The sequence below is a fragment of the Amphiura filiformis genome, chromosome 7 (genome assembly GCF_039555335.1).
Source record: "Amphiura filiformis chromosome 7, Afil_fr2py, whole genome shotgun sequence".
Lineage (NCBI taxonomy): Eukaryota > Metazoa > Echinodermata > Ophiuroidea > Amphilepidida > Amphiuridae > Amphiura > Amphiura filiformis.
Genome location: NC_092634.1, coordinates 51377598 through 51403625, shown reverse-complemented (window position 1 = coordinate 51403625; position 26028 = coordinate 51377598). Strand labels below are relative to the sequence as shown.

At 35.5% G+C, this 26028-nt stretch overlaps 1 protein-coding gene across 6 annotated transcripts in view; it reads right to left on the bottom strand.

The window, feature by feature from the left end:
* Positions 1-26028, bottom strand: part of LOC140157307 (uncharacterized) — a 61196-nt gene that overhangs the window by 25310 nt on the left and 9858 nt on the right. For 2 of the 6 annotated variants that reach the window (XR_011859660.1, XM_072180450.1), the window contains exons 2-4: positions 13628-13714; positions 12480-12567; positions 604-690 (exon numbers count right to left, since the gene is read on the bottom strand). Coding sequence is in view for 1 of the 6 variants with exons in the window: in XM_072180449.1 (XP_072036550.1) it covers positions 22940-24679 (1740 nt within the window). In the remaining 5 variants the exon portion in view is untranslated. Of the gene's footprint in view, positions 1-603; positions 691-2237; positions 2289-12479; positions 12568-13627; positions 13715-17791; positions 18124-21136; positions 24840-26028 lie in introns of those variants that run through there. The other 4 variants (XM_072180451.1, XR_011859661.1, XR_011859662.1 and 1 more) reach the window with 4 other exon arrangements.

Genomic DNA, 26028 nt, shown 5'->3' with positions numbered 1-26028 from the left:
TTCAATCTGAAATAATTTGCTCTAACTGCAATTGCTAAAAGAGTAAGAGTCAATCCTTTTGATTGATAAAAAAGATTGACAATTCAAATCATTTGATTGAATATTCACTCAAAAACTGCAATTGGCAAAAGATTTTAAAAACTTTTTGATAGAATATTCAATCAGCATATTTAAGAGCACAGGACTTTTATTGCAGGGATGTAAGTAATCCTGAAAAAAGCATATAAATTTGGGCTAAAAAGCCCCAAAACAGGCTGAAAATAAAAGAAATTGCATAAATCTGGATTACAAAAAACCTGAATTCTGTAAAAATACAGAAAACTTACATCCCTGTTTTTGTATACAATCAACATAGAACATGTCATAGAAGAAAGTCAGGGTTAGAATTGATCCATAGACCACAGATCAATTCTGTCAAATGTTCTTGTAAAATGATTTATGTGAATCAAAGCCGATTCTTTTGTAAATGTCAGAATCTCAAGCAGTAGAAACTTTCGCAAGAATTAAATAATTTCAAAACATACCTTTGCAAGAATCATGATTGCTCTAGCATTGTGTAGCAAAATTTTAGCCCTCAGTGATTGCACCTGTCCCTGAACTCACCATTTATTAGAAGTACAGGTAGCAACATCAGGCTTCAAGACAACCCACACAGACTTCCAGTTGAAATTATTCTACCACTGAAGATTGCTGTTAATAAGAAAAATAAGAAAAATTATTTCTCTAGGTGTAAAGTATCCTCAAATCCTGGGCTGTACATATCCTGTGGTGGCACTTTTATTCCGTCACAAAACTTTACTGGCCCAAGTGGCATGAAAAATAAGCCGACTATAATGTTAATAAAAAGTTAGTTAATCCCCAAATCGATTCTTCTAAACATATTTGAATCTCATCAATTTGCTGAGAAAATTAAGTCAGTAATTAGTCTCAAATTGTCTACCAATGTACATATCAAGAGAAAAGGAACAGTTCGAATATACCCAACAGGAATCAAACCTGTGACCATCCATGTTCTAGGCAGACATCCTAATCTTCAGTATTGCTATCTTCAGTAGACAGCATTGCTGAGTGTATTTGCTACCTACAGTAGACAGCATCACTGAGTGTATTTGCTATCTGCAGTATACCGATAACATCACTGAGTGTATTTGCTCTCTTCAGTAGACAGCATCACTAAGTGTATCTTCAGCAGACAGCATTGCTGAGTGTATTTGCTACCTACAGTAGACAGCATCACTGAGTGTATTTGTTATCTGCAGTATAACAATAACATCACTGAGTGTATTTTCTATCTTCAGTAGACAGCATCACTGAGTGTATTTGCCATCTTCAGTAGACAGCATTGACACTGAGTGTATTTGCCATCTTCAGTAGACAGTGTATTTGCCATCTTCAGTAGACAGCAATACTGAGTGTACTTCAGTAGACAGCATTACTGAGTGTATGCTACCTACAGTAGACAGCATAACTGAGTGTATTACAATAAATAGCGCCATCAGTGTTCACCTTTTCTTCAAAATTACGTTGTTTTACATGCTATCAAACAACCGTGGAGTGTATTTGCTATCTGCAGTATACAGATAATATCACTGAGTGTATTTGCTATCTTCAGTAGACAGCATTGCCTAGTGTATTTGCTACCTACATGTACAGTAGATGGCATCACTGAGTGCATTTCCCAGCAAACACAAAAAGTTTTTGACTTTATCCGCAAGAGGATAAAGGTTACCAGAAAACATTAAATGTTTTCATGACTTTGAAAAACCTTTTTTTGAAAACTTACTAAAAAGTTTTGCACAAAATATCTTGCAATAGCATTTTGACATTTGTGGGTTTCACGCTATCTATAAAACCCAACAGCCAATGTTATCAAGACGTTTTTATCAAAATTAAAAGCCAAAAATAACCTGTTTATTTGCCGGGTTTGTTAGCTTCAGTAGACAGCATAACTGAGTGCATTTGCAATAATCAGTAGATAGCATCACTGATTGCTGATCTACAGCAGACATCACCGAGTATATTTGCTAACTACAGTAGACAGCACCACTGGGTGTACATGTATTAGCTATCTATATTTGACAGCAGGTCCGTAAAAAAGTCCCATTTGCAAGCATAGCAAATGTAAAAATAAAGGTATTTTATGCCTTTTTGGTCAAAAAAGGTCCACACTTTTTCAAAATCTGCATCCCCCCATTCCACTTTTCCAAAATCAGCCCCACACCCCTCCCCAATAAATAAAGACAACCCACACAGACTTCCAGTTGAAATTATTCTACCACTGAAGATTGCTGTTAATAAGAAAAATAAGAAAAATTATTTCTCTAGGTGTAAAGTATCCTCAAATCCTGGGCTGTACATATCCTGTGGTGGCACTTTTATTCCGTCACAAAACTTTACTGGCCCAAGTGGCATGAAAAATAAGCCGACTATAATGTTAATAAAAAGTTAGTAAATCCCCAAATCGATTCTTCTAAACATATTTGAATCTCATCAATTTGCTGAGAAAATTAAGTCAGTAATTAGTCTCAAATTGTCTACCAATGTACATATCAAGAGAAAAGGAACAGTTCGAATATACCCAACAGGAATCAAACCTGTGACCATCCATGTTCTAGGCAGACATCCTAATCTTCAGTATTGCTATCTTCAGTAGACAGCATTGCTGAGTGTATTTGCTACCTACAGTAGACAGCATCACTGAGTGTATTTGCTATCTGCAGTATACTGATAACATCACTGAGTGTATTTGCTATCTTCAGTAGACAGCATCACTGAGTGTATTTGCTACACTGTATCTGCAGTATACCGATAACATCACTGAGTGTATTTTCTAGCTTCAGTAGACAGCATCACTGAGTGTACATGTATTTGCTATCTTCAGTAGACAGCATTGCTGAGTGCATTTGCTACCTACAGTAGACAGCATCACTGAGTGTATTTGCTATTTGCAGTATACCGATAACATCACTGAGTGTATTGCTCTCTTCAGTAGACAGCATCACTAGTATTTGCTATCTTCAGTAGACAGCATTGCTGAGTGTATTTGCTACCTACAGTAGACAGCATCACTGAGTGTATTTGTTATCTGCAGTATAACAATAACATCACTGAGTGTATTTTCTATCTTCAGTAGACAGCATCACTGAGTGTATTTGCCATCTTCAGTAGACAGCATCACTGAGTGAATTTGCCATCTTCAGTAGACAGTGTATTTGCCATCTTCAGTAGACAGCAATACTGAGTGTACTTCATTAGACAGCATTACTGAGTGTATGCTACCTACAGTAGACAGCATAACTGAGTGTATTACAATAAATAGCGCCATCAGTGTTCACCTTTTCTTAAAAATTACGTTGTTTTACATGCTATCAAACAACCGTGGAGTGTATTTGCTATCTGCAGTATACAGATAATATCACTGAGTGTATTTGCTATCTTCAGTAGACAGCATTGCCTAGTGTATTTGCTACCTACATGTACAGTAGACGGCATCACTGAGTGCATTTCCCAGCAAACACAAAACATTTTTGACATTATCCGCAAGAGGATAAAGGTTGCCAGAAAACATTAAATGTTGGGTTTCATAAAGGGTATAAAATGTTTTCATGACTATGAAAAACCTTTTTTTGAAAACTTACTAAAACGTTTTGCACAAAATTATATCTTACAATAGCATTTTGACATTTGTGGGTTTCACGCTATCTATAAAACCCAACAGTCAATGTTATCGAGACGTTTTTATCAAAAATAAAACCCAAAAATAACCTGTTTATTTGCCGGGTTTGTTAGCTTCATAGACAGCATAACTGAGTGCATTTGCAATAATCAGTAGATAGCATCACTGATTGCTGATCTACAGCAGACATCACCGAGTATATTTGCTAACTACAGTAGACAGCATCACTGGGTGTATTAGCTATCTATATTAAACGGTCTGTAATAAAGTCCCATTTGCAAATATAGCAAATGTAAAAATAAAGGTAATTTATGCCTTTTTGGTCAAAAAAGATCCACACTTCTTCAAAATCTGCATCCCCCCATTCCACTTTTCCAAAATCAGCCCCACACCCCTCCCCAATAAATCCTGGTTAGGGGCATGGTAGACAGCATCATAGACAGCATCTCTGAGTTTGCTCTGTTTAGTCTTCTAGTAATCATGTTTAAATTATAAACTGAGCTCAAAAAGAAACTTTTTCACAACTTGTGAATCACAAGGTCATATCTTAAAATCCTGTCAATCAAAATGAACCAACATTACATGCAGGATTGCTTTTAAGCTCTACTCAAAACACATGTCAGTTACCAAGCAGTTGTCCAACTGACACAGCAGCAAAAAGCACTGACACGGAACAGCTTCCTGGACCACATTCACAGCCCAATGTTTGGCACCCAGCACAAAAAATCTGTGAAAATGCATACAAGATCCTGGCACAGAGGATGAAACGGTGCTTCTTGCTGCTTTTTACACACTTTCTTCAAGAAACAGGTCTTGTTCCACACTATTCCACTTACTCCTTGGGAATTATCACCTGTGCAAGGATCTTTAACTTATTCTCACAGATTTCTTGTGCTGGGTGCCAATTATTGGGCTGTGAATGTGGTCCAGGAAGTTGTTCCATGTCAGTGCATTTTGCTGTTATGTCAGTTGCATAACTGCTTGTTTACTGACATGTGTTTAGAGTAAGGTATTGAAGTAATCCTGTGTGTAATTTTGGTTCATTTTGATGGACAGGATTTAAGATATGACCTTGTGAAAAATTATAAGTTTCTTTTTGAGCTCAGTTTACATTTGAAACTCAAAATTCAGATTCTTATATAAAAAAATATACTTGATACAATATAAATGCTACTTCACATCCTATCCACATTTGTGATACAATCAAGCCAAAGCAAATAGTTTATTGTTAAAATCATTTGAGGTATAGCCAACAAAAAAAAAAAAAGGGGGGAAACGTTTTGATTTTTTTTTCTGCGAAGTGAAATAATCATATCTCAGGACCCATAATTCAATTTTTTTAGAGCATTCTCAGCATATTGTGGAAAAGATTTTTCACAATCACAATATGTGACGTGTCATGTCAAAAGGAGACGCTTTTGGGCAGGTTATCAATTTTGAGGTTTTTACATATCTTAAATATAGAGATATTTTGCTCCACAACACCGTTTTCTCCAATGAAATCGGACATTCCTAAGCTAAGATATTGAGTTCGTAAGTTATGGTATTATAAAATTGGAAATTGAGATATCAACCTTTAAAAATATTATTGACAATGTTGAGAGTAGGAATTACCTTGAAAAATGTCTCAAACTAGAGCGATAACCGCACCATAGCTGAACCATGTGGCTTCGGCAGTATATTGTGGTAGGCCTATACCACTGTCACCCGGAGTCTGTAATGGACATAATCTCGAAATGCTACGAAGGTATGACCGCCAGTGGTGTTAATGAAAGAGGAAAAGTAAAGAATATACAATGAACTAGAGCAACTGTGCCCTTTGCAAGGGCACGAGGTACCATAAGTTAGGCGGATGACTGTGACGATCTGATCAAGCAGCAATACTGTGCAGCTTTGCAAGGGTACGAGGTACCATATTAGTTAGGCGGATGACTGCGACGATCTGATCAAGCAGCAATACTGTGCAGGATAGTATTAATTTTAATAAGACTGTTTCATTAATTGCCGTTTTAATATACCTTGATCGTGAGAAGCTGGCATTTTGAAAACTTGACTTATGACCCCTTTATTGCCCCTTAATGACCTTAAATGAATTAAAATATTTTCAACATGTTTAGAATGTCATAAGGATCATTATTTAAATTTCAGCTCAATTGGAGCATTTTGGAAAACTTGACCTTTGACCCCTTTATGACCCCTTAATGACCTTAAATGAATTTTAAAATATTTTTAAATGTTTAGAATGTCATAAGGATCATTGCATTTAAATTTCAGCTCAATTGGAGCATTTTGAGAACCTTGACCTTTGACCCCTTTATGACCCCTTAATGACCTTAAATACAGTTTTAAATGTTTTGAACATGTTTAGAATGTCACAAGGATCATTGCATTTAAATTTAAGCTCAACCGGAGCATTTTCAGTTAAAATGACCTTTTTTTACCCCTGTGACCCCTGGATGACCTCCGACGTTTGGAAATATTTTTATTATATTCTTTATGTTTTCCTCTTTCATATGACACCACTCATGGGGTCATACCTTCGTGGCATTTAGAGATATGTCCATTTCAGACCAAATGGTTAGTTAGTAAGCTAGTAAGTAAGCTAGTAAGTAAGCTAGTAAGTAAGCTAGTAACATTCACACTTATAGGCTGATACCATTTCATGGTTCAGCAAAAATACAAGATACCAGTTATATTCCGGTCTGAAACTATCAGACAATATTTTAAACATTAATAGCATCACAAATTCGCAACAAACCTAAATTGTTAAAAAAATCACCCCAGGCAGATACTGCCCAAAAGTGTCTCCTTTTGACATGACACGTCACATATTTCATTAAAAAATTACACATAATTTTATGGAACAAACCAAAAGATCAACGTAAGGCCCTGTTTATTACATCAAAATACTAGTATAAAATGGTTATGAAAAAGTTTATATAATGTGACAGTAAAAGTAAAGTATACGTAGGCTTATATTATTGAATGCAACATACAGGGTGTATCAAAATGATTGGTACCAACGACTTTTCATTTTTGCAGATTTTTTTTACTATGTTTTGTACCAGTTTGTGGTTAATTGTTTACATATTTGAAATTATAGTAGTTTTATCTTCTCTACGAATTTTAGATCTTAAAGATAGCACATTCGGTTCAGAAGTTACATGATTCTAAAGGAAAGTAGGTGTTTTACACTTTTCATCGTAACGCTGGATCCGTTTTCAAGCTGTTGCGCTCTATTTTATTACAAATACCTGTCGAGAATGATATTTATGTTGAAGATCTTGGAAATGTTTTATTTTTTCCTTGCATATTTCTTCATTCACGATGTGTTCTAATCAATATTTATTGGTTGATAGTAATGTCAAAGCCGTAATACCTTATTAACTTGAATTAAGAGCATTTATGCAATAAACATTTCAAGCAGTGAACATATTCATCTTGTTGTGTATAAGTAAAACCATGATTACGCCGATCTTCATTTAATTAACAATAGCTCCCAGATGCATCAACCTTTCATCGTCAAATTATTAGATCAATAAGTTAACATATGCCGCTTTCTATTTATAGTACAAAAACAATATTAATTAGCAATCTAATATTTTTGATATATTTTTGAAAATGTCACATGTCTCGGTACCAATCATTTTGATACACCCTGTATCATAATGGCATAACTATAATGGTACTTCAATACTGAACAATTCTAATTTTAGAATCTGCCAGTTTATTATCCGAGTTAAAAATCAACTGTGGACTTGCACTTTTAAGCAGAACTTTACCCCGGGACTTCGTTCTCTAAAGCACACTGTCAATCATACTTGTTTATCAATCAAATCTAACCACAAGACTATATAGCATGGTGGTACAATACGCGCTAGATGCGTACGTTCATCCACAAACTTTCGCTCCAGCACAAAAGCGTTGCATTCCATAGATAGTTGTGTACCATGTATAGTTAATGGGAGGATTTATTAAACAATAACGAGATCTGGGCGACCAATCACAAGCCAGATTCATTTAAAGATGCATTACATCATGGCCAATTTTAGTAGGCCAGGAATCCAACAATCTCATCCATAGAAGCTCATAGACAGCTGTGTTAAGCATGTAAACCGCAATCCAAAGTCAGTAGTCCACTTGGGAAGCGAACAAACAGAGGGAGTACGGTGACTGAAAAGATCAGATGTGAAAATCTATCAATTGTGCACAAATAATTGAATCAGAGTTTTAAGCTTAAATGTAATAGCCAGAGTTTGCACAATGTGGACTACGGAGAAGTCTAGTTACAATCCAATAAGAAACTGAAAATTGAATATTACTGACTTCAGACTGATTTTTCTTGATCACACACACAAAATAATTCTTAACATCCACAACAAACTAATTTCATTTATCATCTATCGTTTGTCTTTATTTGTTTATGTTGAATACATTGAATTAGAATTTTGCCTGTCTACATGTGACAGTCTAATCCCCTGAGAATTTTTTTTTGAGATATATGTAAAAACAGGGAAGAAAAAAAAAAAAATATATATCATATTATGAAAATTGAAGGAAAAAAAGTTCATAAATTTGTGGCTAAGTATGCCAGGGATGTATGAATATTACACAGCTTATGGAATAAAGCTGTCTGTAATACAGCTGTATAATCCTTCAATAGAATATTTCTGTGCTAATCCAATTCCATGCAGTTTTACATGAAGAATAAACCAACTTTGGTCTGAGTCATGTCAAATACACTAAGCCAAAAATGAAACACAAGGTCATATCTCAGAGGATGATTTAAGGAAGCCCCATCATGCACTGCATGTTATCACTAGAGTTTCAACTGCCACTTTACTTTTCAACTTCCCATTGAACTCTGTGCAAAAGATGTTGTTTTGAAATTGCCTGTGTGTCATTATTACTTGGTCGATTTCAGAACAAAAGTGATGTGTGTTTACACTGATATTCAAAAGTATCTCATTTTGGAAAATGGATCTCATATTTGTAATCGTCTCAAATTGAATAGATTTGAGAAGCAATTTGAGATCCAATATGAGATCCAATTTGAGTGACAAATTGAGATATAATCCACCCAATTAGGTTTTATTGGGTGCTAAGTTATAGTTGAGGAAGTATGGTACTGTATGGAACCAGCCTCTAGACTTCTCATGGTCAAATATGGGTTTAATTGCTGTTCATGGTCTTTTGAGCATAAACAAGGTGACCATATGGTAAAGTTGATCTAAAAGTATTTTTCGTGTTCCTTTCCAAAGCAAAATGAAATTAAGAGAATGTTTTTCAAATTATTTAAACATCAGAATATCTCACAAACTTAAAATCTGAATACTCATAAAATCGCTTGGAAAATTGCAAACTCAATCAGTAACAAAGGACTTATAAATGCCAGGAGGATAGTTGGTTTCAGGTTGTTTGCTACAAAAAATTAAAAGAACAACAGCTACAAGTTATGTGGAAATAATTCATGCAGTGAAACTGAAGCAAAACCCTGATATTTAAAGTGGGATATGTACATTTGAAGTATGTATCATTCAGTATCAATAATAAGATATGTTTCATAGTATAATTGACCTTGTCTTCTTGGCAGAGAAACCTGATCTGCAAGCAAAAAATTCCCAATACTACTTCAGCTATTAAATTGGAGTAATTAGGCCTTGCTCTGTAAACAAATACAATTTTGATGATCCCCAGCTTCTTTGACCATGAAATGACAAACATTTGGTAGCACCAATGTATTAAGCACCAATTGGGTGATTATGGATCTCATATTGATACTCAAATTCATTCTCAAATTGGGTCTCAATTCTATCCAATTTGAGATGATTTTCAAAATGAGATCCATTTTCCAAAATGAGTGTTAAAGGATAATTCACACCTTCTGTAGATACCGTGAAATCGACCAGCATCTTCACAGCGTTTTTTATGTAAATATAACTGTACAAATTCAAATTTAACAATGCACTTGTATGCAGCATAGCATAGCAGTAGTGCCATGTTACTCACACTGCTCGCATGCTGCACAATAAACCCAGTAGGGTGGTGGGAAGTACTTAAATCATCCTCTGGTCATATCTTAAAATCATGTGCATCAAAATGAACCAAAATTACACACAGGATTACTTCAATACTCTACTCTAAACACATGTCAGTAACCAAGCAGTTGTGCAACTGACACAACAGCAAAATGCCCTGATATTCAACAGCTTCCTGGACAACATTCACAGCCCAAAAATTGGCACCCAACACAAGAAATCTGTGAGAATGCGTAAGATCCTTACACAGATGATAATTTCCAAAGAATAAGTGGAATAGTGTGGAATGCCCTGATTTCTGCTTTTCAAACATTTACAGATTTCTTGTGCTGGGCTGTGGTCCACTAAGCTGTAATAATTTGATGCCTTTTATGTAAATCCTAGACAGCATGGGAGAACAGCGCTGCACGTACACTAATTATTTGTCCTAGGTTAAAGAATAAATAAATAAATAAATAGTATTGAAATTGAACCCCTCCAAAATATATTTTCAGGTGAAAACAGGAGGGACAGAATTAAATCAGCCTCTTTTAGACCCTGTTTGCTCTCCAACTGGGACAAATGTTTCATTAACTGGGGCGATGCCCCCATGCAACGACTCCTTAGTTTAATTCAATTGTTATGCTTATATTTTGTTCAATTTCTGTCCAGAAGTTATGCCCGGTAACATGCTTCTGGGACCTGTAATAAAAATTGAAAATAAGACAAATAAAACTAGTTCACGCCTAACGATTCTGTTTATCCAAATCCAGCACACCCTATGATTGGCAACTATCGTAACTAGGGCGGTGTCTTCATTAGTTACATGATACTAACCAATCACAGGCAGTGGGGAATTTGATAGACAGGATCATCAGATGCGAAGAAGTTTCTTTATTTCTAGCTTTTCTTATAATATGCCAATCTTAATATTTTCACTGATATGGCTACTCTTTGGCATGAATTCTGACGTGTCTTGCAAGATTATTGGATCTTGAGAAGTACTTCTGACAATGTTCACACTGATATGGTTTCTGTTTGGCATGAGTTCTGATGTGTGTTGCAAGATTAGTGGATCTTGAGAAATACTTCTGATAATGTTCACACTGATACGGTTTCTCTTTTGTATGCACACTAAGATTGACAAAACATTTCTGACAATACTCACACTGATGTGGCTTCTCTTCCGTGTGTATTCTAATGTGGATATTTAGAACATCTTTTCTTGTGAAGCATTTTTGACAATACTCCCACTTATGGGGTTTCTCTTTGGAGTGAGTTCTGACATGTCTATTAAGATCACTGTGAGTTGTAAAGCATTTATCACAATGATCACACTGATATGGTTTCTCTTTTGAATGAAATCTGACATGTCTATCAAGTTCACTGCGTCTTGGAAAGCATTTCTTACAATGATCACACTGATATGGCTTCTCTTTGGCATGAATTGTTCCGACATGTCTACTATGAGTTGTTTTGACATGTCTGTTAAGATCACCGCAATTTGCAATGCATTTCTCACAATGATTACACTGATATGGTTTCTCTATTGTATGGGATGTTCTGACATGTCTATTAAGATCACTGCGTCTTCCAAAGCATACGGTTTCTATGCACTTTCATGTGGTGACTAAGACCACTATTATCGACAAAGCCTTTCTGACAATACTGGCACTGATATGGCTTCTCTTTGGTGTGTCTTCTAATGTGGATATTTAGAATATCTTTTCTTGTGAAGCATTTTTGACAATACTCACACTTATGGGGTTTCTCTTTGGAGTGAGTTCTGACATGTCTACTAAGATCACCGCAAGTTGTAAAGCATTTATGATAATGATCACACTGATATGGTTTCTCTTTTGAATGAGTTCTGACATGTCTATCAAGTTCACTGCGTCTTGGAAAACAATTCTTACAATGATCACACTGATATGGTTTCTCTTTGGCATGAATTGTTCCGACATGTCTACTAAGATCACAGTGTGTTATGAAGCATTGATGACAATGATCACACTGATATGGTTTCTCTTTTGTACGAGTTGCTCTGACATGTCTATTAAGATCACCGTGAGTTGCAAAGCATGTCTTACAATGATCACACTGATATGATTTCTCTTTTGTAAGAATTGTTTTGACATGTCTATTAAGATCACTGTGAGTTGCAAAGCATGTCTTACAATGATCACACTGATATGATTTCTCTTTTGTAAGAATTGTTTTGACATGTCTATTAAGATCACTGTGAGTTGCAAAGCATGTATTACATTGATCACACTGATATGGTTTCTTTATCATACATGTATGAGTTGTTCTGACATGTCTATTAAGATCACTGGAATATGCAAAGCATTTCTTACATTGATCACACTGATATGGTTTCTCATGTATTATTCTGACATGTCTATTAAGATTACCATTTCTTGCAAAGGATTTCTGACAATACTGACACTGATAAAGATTCACTTCATTGGTGCGAGTTCTAATGCGTAATAGTATCACCTTGTCCTTTTGTGTATGTCTCTGAAGATTAGCATCATCTTTCATGAATTTTTGACAACACTTTTTCTTTTGATACGCCCGGTGATATTTGAGCATGTGTCTGTTCACATGAGATTTCAATTTTTCCAAAGAGTGAAAGTTACTTTTACAGAATATACAAGTAAATGGTTTTAAACTTCTCACTTTCATTGTTTTTTTTTCTTTCATGAGTCTGTATAGTGGACTTTCATTTAATACAATCAACATTAAAAGATGCAGTTTCAGTCATACACCTAGCTGGAACCCACCATGCACAGAAGGAGATCAGGCTTCAGGACAGTCCACACAGGCTTCTAGTTGTAATCATCCAAACAGAAGATGACTGGATCAAAATATCTGAAAATGCAGAGAAGAAAATAAAGTTATAATCTGAGGCCGAATTAAAAAAGACTAGTTTGCCTCTCCCATCCTGATAACCAGCCAGGACAACCAGATAGAAAATGCCGTACTGTGCAGGTCATCAATCGATCACGCTGCAGCCTTTGCCCTGACGTCAGACACAAACTACAGTATTTTAAATTCAGTCTCAGATTATAGTCATTAGTGTCAAATTATCCACCAATAAAGAGTTAATTGTTACTGGTTATACACTTGGCAGGTGGTGAATTATTACTGGCCTGACTTAGTAGCAGATTCAAATCTTGCTTCCATTGTTTTGAAGGAGTGCCCATCATACAATCTTGTAACAGTCTAAATAGATTAAATCTCCGAGTGATTTCACCATCCAATCAAGTACGTGTTACTTCTAAAGAACAGCCAAATGGCACATGTTGCATGTTTGGAATGCAATTTCAAATTCTTTTGGAACTTTTTTTTCAATTGGAAAGGATTTGTCCCTACGCCGATCAGAAAAATATTAAAAAACAATCGGAAATAATTTGCTCTAACTGCAATTGCTAAAAGAGTAAGAGTCAATCCTTTTGATTGATAAAAAAGATTGACAATTCAAATCATTTGATTTAATATTCACTCAAAAACTACAATTGGCAAAAGATTTAAAAAATCTTTTTGATAGAATATTCAATCAGCAAATTTAAGATCACAGGACTTTTATTGCAGGGATGTAAGCCTGAAGAAAAAACCCTGAAAACCTGAAAAAAAACCTGAAAAAAAAAAACCCTGAAAAAAGCACGTAAAACTTACATCCCTATTAGAACATGTGTCATAGAAGGAAATCACGGTTAGAATTGATCCACAGATCAATTCTGTCAAAGGTTCTTGTAAAATAAATGATTTATGTGAATCAAATCTGATTCTTTTGTAAATGTCAGAATCTCAAGCAGTAGAAACTTTTGCAAGACTTCAAAACATTCCTTTGCAAAAATCATGATTGCTTCTAGCATTGTGTGACAAAATTCTAGCCCTGAGTGATTTATACACCTGTCCCTGAACTCACCATGGATTAGAAGTACATGTTGCAAGATCAGGCTTCAAGACAACACACACAGGCTTCCAGTTGAAATTATTCTACCACTGAAGATCACTGTTAATAAGAAAAATAAATTATGCATTTAGGTGTAAAGTATCCTCAAATCTTGGGCTGTACATAAACTGTGGTGGCCTGACTACATGTAATATAAGCCGACTATAACATTAATAAAAAGTTTTATAAACTATAAAAACCATATAGTTAGTATAACAGCATAGCTTTGTAAGTCAACACCTGAAGAGTTTGTCAGAAATAAGTACATGTAGGCATAGATCAAATAATGTACATAAAAAGGCGCAGATCAATTTTCCTATTTAGATTCTTGTAAAAATATTTGAATTAATCTTAAAGCTTTTTAACATTACATCTAATAAGATAGTAATTTAAACTTTTTACAAGAAACAATTGTTGATATGAAAATTAAGCTAGGACGCAAATTAGTCTCAAATGTTCTACCAAATGTACATAACAACAGATAAGGACATTTCCAATCTGTTAAAATTACAAATTTAACAAGTAGTGTCAGTGCAAACTCCAGATAAACAATTGGAGAATGCACCAACAGCCAACACAGGAATCATACCCGTGACCATCCGTGTGTAAGGAGACGTACTAACCTGAAGCTAGATGAGTAGTACAGTAACAGACTAACAGTATACCACACACAAACAGCACTACTGACTACTGAGTGTATTTGCTACCTACAATAGACAGCTTCACTGATGGTATTTGCTATATACAGTAGACCACATCACTGAGTGTCCTACAGTAGCCAGCATCACTGAGTGCATTTGCTATCTACAGTAGATAGCATCACTGAGTGTATTTGCTATTTACAGTAGGGGTGTCAACGTTTACACGTTTCACATTTAACCAACCGCAAATGTACTATCGGTATACTATAGGAAAATCACTAGCCGTTAAAACATAAGAAAAAATAAAATAGAGTGTATTTGCTATCTGCAGTATACAGATAACATCACCGAGTGAATTTGCTATCTTCTATAGACAGCATTGCTGAGTATATTTGCTACCTACATGTAAAGTAGACAGCATCACTGAGTGTATTTCCCGGCAAACACAAAACATTTTTGACATTATCCGCAAAAGGATAAAGGGTGAGAAAATGTTTAAATGCTGGGTTATAAAGGGTATAACATGTTTTCATATTATTCATAAATAATTTTTGAAAAATTACTGCTAATATGCTAACATGTTATTCAAGTGTTGACAAAATATTTGGCAATTTTGCAAAAATATCTTACAATAGCATTTTGACATTATAGTAGGTTTTCATACAAAACATTTAATAGCATTTTCACTACCTTTATAAATGTTATTAAAACGTTTTTACAAAACCCAAAATATAACCTGTTTAAAACATTTGCTTGCTGGGTTTGCTATTTTCAGTAGACAACATAACTGAGTGCATTTGCAATAAATAGTAGACAGCATCACTGAGTGTATTTGCTATCTACAGTAGACAGCATCACTGAATGTATTTGCTATCTACAGTAGACAGCATCACTGAATGTATTTGCTATCTACAATAGACAGCATCACTGAATGTAGCATCGCTGAATGTATTTGCTATCTACAGTAGACAGCATCACTGAATGTATAATTGCTATCTTCAGTAGACAGCATCACTGAGTGTATTTGCTATCTACAGTACACAGCATCGCTGAATGTATTTGCTATCTACAGAAGACAGGATCACTGAGTGTATTTGCTATCTACAGTACACAGCATCGCTGTGTGTATTTGCTATCTACAGTAGACGTCATCAAAAAGTGGAAATTTGCTATCTTCAGAAGACAGTATCACTGGGTGTATTAGCTCTCTATAGTAGACAGCAGGTCCATTTAAAGTAATCTTTTTCAACATCTGCCCCCCCATTTCCAAAATCAGCCCCCCAAAAAAAAAAAAAAAATAATAAGTCCTGGTTACGGGCCTGGTAGACAGCATCACTGAATGTACTTCATTACCCAGTAGACGGCATCATTGAGTGTATATTTAGGGAATCAGTCATGTCCGCGTTGTCTGAGTGGTTTACCACGCAGACACGCCAGACGCAAGTTGTTAATCGGTGATGAACAAAGGTGAAACATGGTTGAATCCCTTCCAACAATGAAACAAGCTAAAGATGTCTAATTCACATGATTCTTTCATTCGGAATGTCTGTTTGTCATTGCTATTCAACCTTACAAGAAGATTGTGGTATTTCTCTGTTGATAACACCAATAAAACTAAAGAATAAAGCGGTAATATTTTAGCTGTTCCCGCCAACATACATGACACAAGAGAGTTTATGTTTACCCATACGTTCCAGGCATGACGAATTTTACGCGCACATGCGTTAAGCATACGTATACGCTACTGGACTGTGGATTCATCACAGATTAACAACACTTGGCTCCTGTACAAAGGTATAGGAAGAATTGTTGAATCACTATTCATTATAGACAGCATCTCCGAGTTTGCTCTGTTTACTCTTCTGAGAAATCATGTATACTATGAAACTAAGATTCTTTTCTGATTTTTCATCCAAAAAACAAAAATACCCTTGATACAATATAAATGCTACTTCACATCCTATCCACATCTAGTTTATTGTTAAAATCATTTGAGATATGGCCAACAAAAAGAGGGGAACCTGTTCAACTTATTGCTTCCTGGAAAAGAAATAATTATATCTCAGGACTCATAATTGGAATTAGTAGAGCATGTGCAGCATATTGCGGGAAGTAAAGGTACGATTTATTTTTCATTACAATACATTCATGATATTGAATAATTATCAAGGCCAAACCAAAAGATCAATGAAGCTCTATAAACATAACTACTCCCCATTCAAGAACAATACAGCACTAATTTCATCCTGTTTTGCCAAATGAAACATCTAAATCCTTATCCTTTATTTTGGTTCTAACTGGCAATACATGTAAGTCAATTTTTCATATTTTATGCATTCTAATTTTTTTGAAAACTCATTTTCTAATCTTTTTTCATAACCATTTTAAAATATCAAAAATATATTAACACAAAATATTAAATGTATGAGCAAACTGTTTATAGCCTATACTCAAAATTCATTAAAATTTTATAACTACAAGTGTAAAAAAACATGTAAAATTGCATGTTTTTAGCTCATTTTATATTATGATTGTCAGTATGTTTCATTAGGCAAGACAACATTTAGTGCTATATTTTTCTGCAATGGGGAGAAGTTTTATTACCACGTTTGGTTGTGGAAAAAGATGTTCATTGGAATCCAAGGATTCGAACCTTATAGTAGACCCCAGGCCCGTACGCAGGCCCCCCCCAAATATGCAAAAATATACAAAAAGTCCCAAAATATGACAATTTGCGAGCGTAGCGAGCAAAAAAATCAGGGTTTTTACGCTTTTTTGGCCAAAAAAGGTCCAAATTTTTAAGGAAAAGTCCACTTTTTACAAAATCGCCCCCCCCCTGGAAAAAAGTCCCACTTTTTCCAAATCAGCACCCCCAAAAAAATCCTGCGTGCGGGCCTGGTAGACCCCTTGTGTGCTTGGCACACAATCACTGATCACTAGCCACATGGGATCCATGCATGCGCAGTGCTTATCATCATGGTATTTTGTGGTATAAACTGTTTTGGGACCACAGCTGTTCACTATGTATATTTCTTCCGTCGAATATATTATCAATGCTCACGGTTTGGAGAAAATGCAATATGCTGATGATCGACACTCAAATATACACAATTTTCAAGAAATCTGAAACAATATGTGCTTTCAAGGCTAGAACAGTGTATTGATGATGTGAAGGCATTGGATAATTCAGAACAAACTCAATGATTCAATAACCGTTACAATAATGTTACTTCCCAATTCATTAACTCTGCTCAACTTCCTCCTGTGACAATTGGTACATCACTCATTGAACCCTCACCTGAGGCTCGTGATCTGGGCATCCTTGTGGATGATAAACTCTCTCTGAACAATCATACAAATATTTGCCGTACTGCAACTTATATGCCATCTGGAAGATCAACCAAATAATATCTTGACAATACCCAAACTGAATGACTTGTCCATGCCTTTATAACATCTCATCTTGACAACTGCAACTCACTTCTTTATGGCTTACCTTGTGCTCAGATTGACAAACTTCAACGAATTCAAAACACTGCTGCGCGTCTCATCACCAGAACAAAGAAATCTGATCATATTTCCGGCGTCTTAAAACAACTACATTGGTTGCCTATCCACAATTTACAAGATTCTACTTTTCACATACAAAGCCGTCAATGGTCAGTCACCGGAATATATTGCTGAACTTGTTTCTTTTTACAATCCACCTCGGTCACTTCGTTCTAGCTCACAACGCCAACTTGTTTCACCAAGATTTTAAACTTCTTATGCTAGGCGTGCCTTCTCAGTTGCCACTCCCACACTATGGAATAAGTACCAATTCACATTCGTCAAGCACATTCTCTGAACTCATTCAAATCGCAACTAAAAGTCACTTATTTATTTCAAGTTTGTAGTTTAAGATAGCATTTATTTTCTTGTTTGTAAAGGGCATAGAGACATGTTTTGTTTATGCACTTAAAAGCGCCTCCATATTATTATTATTATTACTGTTAGGGTTAATTATAAGCGCTCACCCAGCGACTTTACAACAAACACAATGTTTAGTTGCTGACAGTTGCCTTTAACTGGCCAAGTGGCCATACATGTATATCATTATAATGGACACCATTTGTTTGAGGGCGCACTGTGAGTAACTAAATACTCCCGGTAAATACTCAGACGGTGATTGATGACAATTGTGACCGTCCACGGCGAATGAGCCGTAAATTCCTCCCCGTCAATTTTGTTTTATTTCGTGTTTAAAAATAAACATCATAAACTTAAAATGGTATATCATTTGACTTCAAACGATATCCAGAAGCGGGGTTATGGTTTGTTAAACTTTGCTCCTTCAACAAAGTTATAGTTTTTTCATTTAAACATGCGCTCTCTTTTTCCACATTGCTGGCAATAAATATCAAACAGTCATAATTGGCGGTCATTTCAAATCATCCCCAAGTCAACGAGGTTTAAAGGCCAATATTGGAATGTCATCTTTCCCTGGGTAAGATCTGACACCAGGCCAACCCATGGCCAGAGGGTAACATGAGTGTTTGTTTCACCTTGAAGGCAAGGATAGTCTTGCTAATATGGGCTAACTTTCCCCATGGCATCCAATATGCCATATACAGTAGGACTACAACTGGTATCTACTGGTTAGTTTATACTCCTATTTCCACATCTGTTATTTTAATATGTTCCTTTAAGAAGGTCTCTCATTGGGTCAGTCCATGTCAAAACAGACTGAGTGTACACCCACCCTCTTGGATTATGCTCTCCTTTGGCTCAGGGGTACCTTTCATGGACCCCTAGGTGAGGTCACAAGACAAAAATTCAAATTCAATTTCGTTTCCGAATGGCGGGCCATCTAAGTTTGGCGACCTTGACCAAAATTGGGAATTTAAGGTGTCCAAATGACAAAGCGCTCTCTTTGAGAGGCATTTTCTTCTTAATTAAATCAGTTGTGACCCTCTTTTTGAATGTGGTCACTCACTGGCTGTGTCTGAAATGCCTAATGCCAAAAAAGATTGATTTGAATTTCGTTGGGATTTCAGAGGGGTCAAAATCAGCACTTCATACTGTTCAATCAAATTATCTCTGATTTTGCAGGACCCATGATAATGCCACAGTGCACTTATAGGTCCTAATTATGTTCAGAATGGATTAACCATGTGCCAATGTCTATGAGCAATTCAAAAAAAGAGAAATATCTAGACCCCCTACAGAATTTTAGGCCCCCTAAAGTGGTTCAGCCACAAATGGCGCTTAAAATCGGCAAATTTTGACACCTAATAACTTTAGGTGTACACCAGATATGAATTTCTAGTCTTTTGCATCTGAAAGAATGTAGTCTAATGTTACTAGGAACATAAGATTTGTTTTGTATTTTTGTATATACTTTCAAAAAGGTCGTTGACCTATGAACATTTTTCGTCATAGCGCCCTCCTGAAAGGTCTGACACATAACAAACTATACATTTTGGAATCCTCATGACCATACGAGTAATTTGATATATTACTTGACATAATTGGGAGCATTCTGAAAATTTGACCCCTATAACCTGTAATTTGCATGTGCATCGTTGCCAGGAAGTGCATTTTTGACCCCCTTAAAAATCCATACAGAGGATTAGAAAGTAGTTTTTTCTTATTACTTGACTCAAGAGCAACTTGAAATATCAGGATAAATAATACAAATGGCTATAAAGTGATCAAAAATATAAAAAATATCATACTAAAATTGGCATTTTGTACCGTATCCTGTATGCATGGTATGTTAGGCAAAAATGACTATTTTTGAAAGCGTCAACTTAATACTAAAACACAAAAATACAAAACAAATCTTATGTTCCTAATAACATTAAACTACATTCTTTCAGATGCAAAAGACTAGAAATTCATATCTGGTGTACACCTAAAGTTATTAGGGGTCAAAATTTGCCGACTTTTAAGTGCCATTTGTGGCTGAACCACTTTAGGGGTGGCCTAAAATTCTGTAGGGGTCTAGAAATTTCTCTTTTTTTGAATTGCTCATAGACATTGGCATATGGTTAATCCATTCTGAACATAATTAGGACCTATAAGTGCACTGTGACATTATCATGGGTCCTTCAAAATCAAGATAATTTGATTGAACAGTACGAAGTGCTGATTTTGACCCCCTCTGAAATCCCAACGAAATTCAAATCTATCTTTTTTGGCATTAGGTATTTCAGACACAGCCAGTGAGTGACCACATTCAAAAAGAGGATCACAACTGATTCAATTAAGAAGAAAGTGCCCCTCAAAGAGAGCACTTTGTCATTTGGACCCCTTAAATTCACAATTTTGGTCGAGGTCGCCAAACTTTGATTGCCCGCCATTCGCAAAACGAAATGGAATTTGAATTTTTTCTTGTGACCTCACCTAGGGATCCATGAAAGGTACCCTGAGCCAAAGGAGAGCAAAATCCAAGAGGGTGGGTGTACACTCAATCTGTTTCGACATGGACTGACCCCATTGTTAATTGTTGGTTATGCATACCTATACAAAATACAATGCCTGGTAACCCACCACTTGAAAAGGATTTAGCAAAAGCAAACAAAGACCAGAGCTATTAAAAGTTCTATAGCCATCTGAGGTAGAAGCTTATTATCCACTTCAATAATAGGATTATTGATTGGTGTTGTGACTATCAAAATGAGTCAGATGTCGCGGCAGCTTAAGTTACCGATGAATACGACCTTCGTATACATTTTATACCGTAACTCAGAATACAATTTAGGGAATTTACGGCTCATTTGTGCTGCCGGGTCACAATTTAACAATGTATAAAATAAGCGCCCACCCAAAATGACTTTGTTAAGCGCCCAGGGCGATTATTGGAATGAATACGGTAGTACATATATCAAAATCCGAACCTTCAAATTTTTTTTTTTTTCTGGTGATATCGGGAGGGACAGAATATATCATATTACATGTAGCCTCTTTTAGACCCTGTTTCAAATGTTTCATATACTGGGATGATGCCCCATTGAAATGACTAGTTTAATTTAATTTAATTGCTATGCTTATATTTTATTTAATCAATTTCTGTCCAAATGTTATGCTGGCATGCCCGGTAACAGGCTTCTGGGGCCGATAATAAAAGTTGGAAAAACAAAACTAGTTCACGCCTAACAATTCTGTTTCCAGCGCACCCTGTGATTGCCAAGTATCACTTAACTAGGGCGGTGCCTTCATTAGTTAAATGATACTAACCAATCACAGGCTGTGGAAGATTTGATGGACAGAATCATCATAATTTATGCAAAGTACCTTATTTCTGGATTTTCTTATGACAGCATTCAAGCTTTGACTTACGTTTGGCGGACAAAGTGTGAAAAAAGTATTTAGGGGTAAAAACAGTCAAAATTCTTGATTACTTAAATGTTTCTAGGGGTAAAATGTCACATATTTTCAGATTTTGGCACTTAAAACCCCTTATTTTTCACTGATTTTGAGAAAAATTCATTTTTTGGTCCAATTTTGGCCGAAAATGGCAGTTTTGGGGTGACAACAATTTTGACTTGCTAATTTCCTGTGAGTGTATGAACATGAAAACTATCAAATAGTGCCTAATTTTCTATGCTAAGTGTGTAACAAGGGTACAATTGTGATATTAAAAGCATTGAATGGGATCCATATATTTCTTTATTTTTGTAGCAGGGGTAGAAACTCAAAGGTTCGGGTGACAATTGATTTGGAAAAAAGTATAATATTCGCCTCATTTTCGAATCGAAAAGGCCATATCTCCACAATGGTATGGAGCTATAGGGATGTTTTAAGTGTCTTTTTGCTCAGTATTTCAATAGCTAAATGGTGATATAACAAATAAGTAAGCTAGATTTACAGAAAAGAAAATAACTTGCAATATGCTACCCCTACCCCTAAGAATTTTGAGGGCGTGAAAAAAGTAATGGATTTTGTTTAAAAAATAAGTCCTTCAAAACTGGGAGGTATAAGGCTAAACAAAGAACATGTTGCTCTTACCAATACCTTTCTCCAGAGCAACATGTTTTTTGTTTAGGCCTAAGTATCTCCATTTTGAAGGACTTATTTTTTTAACAAAAATTTTCGCTCAAATTTGAGGGTTTGGGGCAGAAATATGCCTGTACAGTGCTATGGGGAAAATTTTCAGGTTGATGATTATGCATTTTTTTATGTCAGATTCAGTTTCTACACAAAATTTCACCCTAGAAAATGTTCCTTTAAGTAGGATATCTTTCACTTTAAGTTTCCACCATTCTGTCCGCCAAACGCAAGTCAAAGCTTGAACGCTGTCTTATATAATATGCCAATCTTCATTATCATATTGATATGGCTACTCTTTGGCATGAGTTCTGATGTGTGATGCAAGAGTATTGGATCTTGAAAAGTACTTCTTACAATGTTCACACTGATACGGTTTCTCTTTTGTATGCAAGACCACTATTCAGCAAAGCATTTCTGACAATACTCACACTTAACTGATGTGGCTTCTCTTTGGTGTGTGTTTTAATGTGGATATTTAGAACGTCTAATCTTGTGATGCATTTTTGACAATACTCACACTGATATATGGTTTCTCTATTGTATGAGTTCTTCTGACATGTCTATTAAGCTCACAGCAGCGAGTTGCAAAGCATGTCTTACAATGAGCACATCATTCACATGGTATCTCTTTTGTATGAGTTGTTCTGACATGTCTATTAAGTTCACTGGGAGTTGCTAAGCATTTCTTACAATGATCACACTGATATGGTTTCTCTTTGGTATGAGTTCTTCTGATGTGTTTTATAAGATTATTGAATCTTGTAAAGTGCTTCTGACAGTATTCACACTGATATGGTTTCTCTTTTGTATGCACTCTGACGTGGTTGCGAAGACCACTAAGATCAGCAAAGCATTTCTGACAATACTCGCACTGATATGGCTTCTCTTTGGTATGTGTTCTAATGTGAATATTTAGTACATCTTTTCTTGCGAAGCATTTCTGAAAATAATCACACTGATATGGTTTCTCTCTGGCATGAGTTGCTCTGGCATGTCTATTAAGTTGACTGGGAGTTGCAAAGCATTTCTGACAATGATCACACTGATATGGTTTCTCTATTGTATGAGTTGTTCCAACATGTCTATTAAGATCACTGCGTCTTGTAAAGTATTTCTGACAATGATCACACTGATATGGTTTCTCTTTGGCATGGATTGTTCTGACATGTCTACTAAGATCACCGTGAATTATAAAGCATTTCTTACAATGATCACACTGATGTGGTTTCTCTTTTCTATGAGTTGTTCTGACATGTCTGTTAAGATCACCGCAAGTTGCAAAGCATTTCTCACAATGATCACACTTATATGGTTTCTCTATTGCATGAGTTGTTCTGACATGTCTATTAAGATCACTACATCTTATAAAGTATTTCTTACAATGATCACACTGATATGGTTTCTCTTTTGTACAAGTCCCGACATGTCTATTAAGATCACTGCGTCTTGTAAAGTATTTCTGACAATGATCACACTGATATGGTTTCTCTTTGGCATGGATTGTTCTGACATGTCTACTAAGATCACCGTGAATTATAAAGTATTTCTGACAAAGATCACACTGATATGGTTTCTCTTTTGTATGACTTGTTCTGACATGTCTACTGAGATCACCGCAAGTTGCAAAGCATTTCTCACAATGATCACACTGATACGGCTTCTCTATTGTATGAGATATTCTGACATGTCTATTAAGATCACTGCGTCTTGCAAAGCATTTCTCACAATGATCACACTGATATGGTTTCTCTTTTGCATGAGTTGATCCGACATGTGTATTCAGGTCACCGGGAGTTGCAAAGCATTTCTTTACACAGTGATAACACTGATGTGGTTTCTCTTTTGTATGAGTTGTTCTGACATGTCTATCGAGACTATCATTTGTTGTAAAGCATTTCTTACTATGGTCATACTGATACAGTGTCTCTTTTGTGTGCACTTTAATGTGGTTTCTAAGGTTTTTTGTGTGCGCAAAGCATTTCTGACAATAATCACACTGATAAAGATTCTCTTCATTTGTGTGAGTTCTAATGTGTATTGTAAAATTATATCTACATTCAAATGTTCTCTGACAAAGCACACATTGAAAGAGTTTCTCTTCAGTTTTAGTCCCGATTGTATTTAGAGCATCAACTTCTGTGAAACAGAAGTTTTTAGATTGAGATATTATCATCTTGTCTTTTTGTGTATGTCTCTGAAGATTAGCATCATCCGTCATGAATTTTTTCTTTTGATGTGCCTGGTCATATTTGAGCATATGTCTGTTCACATGAGATTTCAATTTTTCCAAAGAATGAAAGTTACTTTTACAGAATGTACAAGTTAATGGTTTTAAACTTCTCCCTTTCATCGTTTCACTCTTTTATGAGTCTGTGTCTTGGAGGTTTTTTTTTTATATAACCAACATTAGAGGATGCAGTGTAATTTCCAAACAATCAGCACAGGCTTCCAGTTGAAATTATCCTAGTAGTACTTGTGGGTTCCACTGAAGTTGACTGCATCAAAATAATCTGAAAATGTTGATATGAAAATATTAATGTCATTAACTATCTATCAGTCTTGAAATATCATCCAATGAAGGACCGTACATACCGGTACTTGTCAATTGCTGCCTGTGTTTACTCTCTTTGGGTATTGGGTGATGAGTCACATAAAGCATTTTTCTCAAATTGACCCAATTTTGGCTCAAAAATAATTATGTCAACCAAATGGTCAAAATTTGAAACTTGTTTTTATCCCATATCTCAGTAATTTGAAATTGCAGATAGTGCAAACTATTCTTTTTCTAAATCACCATATGGTCGCATGTCATGAATTGGTCATCTTTTGTGTAACATAATGTTAAATGATAAAAATATCACCAATTTTGATTCACTTCAATACAACTTTTAATGGATACATTTTAGACCATTAAAAGTATATATTTCTGAAAAGCTTATATTACAAGGATGCCAAATCAACAAAGTGTAACATCATAATACAGGGTGGGTAAGAAATATACAGGGTGGAACATCAACAAAATTAGCATCTTTATTGTCATGGTAAACCCCATATTTTCTTTTTTATGAAAGCTATGTAGCTCAAAATAAATATGGATTCAGAAAGACATTACATGGGCCCTTCAAACAAATTAGGAAGAAAGAGTTTGGTATCCCTTGCGTTAAACATACAGGGTGGTCAAAAATTGTAAAATAATTTTACAATTTGTATGACATTATCAATCAAAACTTTTTTCCTCCATGTCTGGCACTAAAACTAATAGCAAAATTGAATTCCTCATCAAATTTCCTTAAAAATATGTGTACTTTTAAATAAGCAGGGTGACTCGATCAGGCAAGAGATATGCCATTTAGAAATGTTGGAGCATTATGTGCATACTTTGTACAGTAACATATAGGGAAAATTGTCTTAATTAGCAATTAATTAGGCAATTAATTAGTTACATCTTTTGTTTCAGTTGATCTACTATGAGGTAGATTTACAATCCAGGATGATATACATGTATGTGCAATTTGCCCGGGGGGATCACTCATGTATAAAAGTTGTAAGCATCCGCGTGAATTGACTTTCAAAAATGACCCTAAGCTAGGATGTCGAAAATTTGTCAAACTGACCCTAAACAAGGATTGAACTGAAATAAAAACACCCTAAGCAAGGAATTGTCTTGAAATTTACCCCTAAAACAATAGACATTATAAA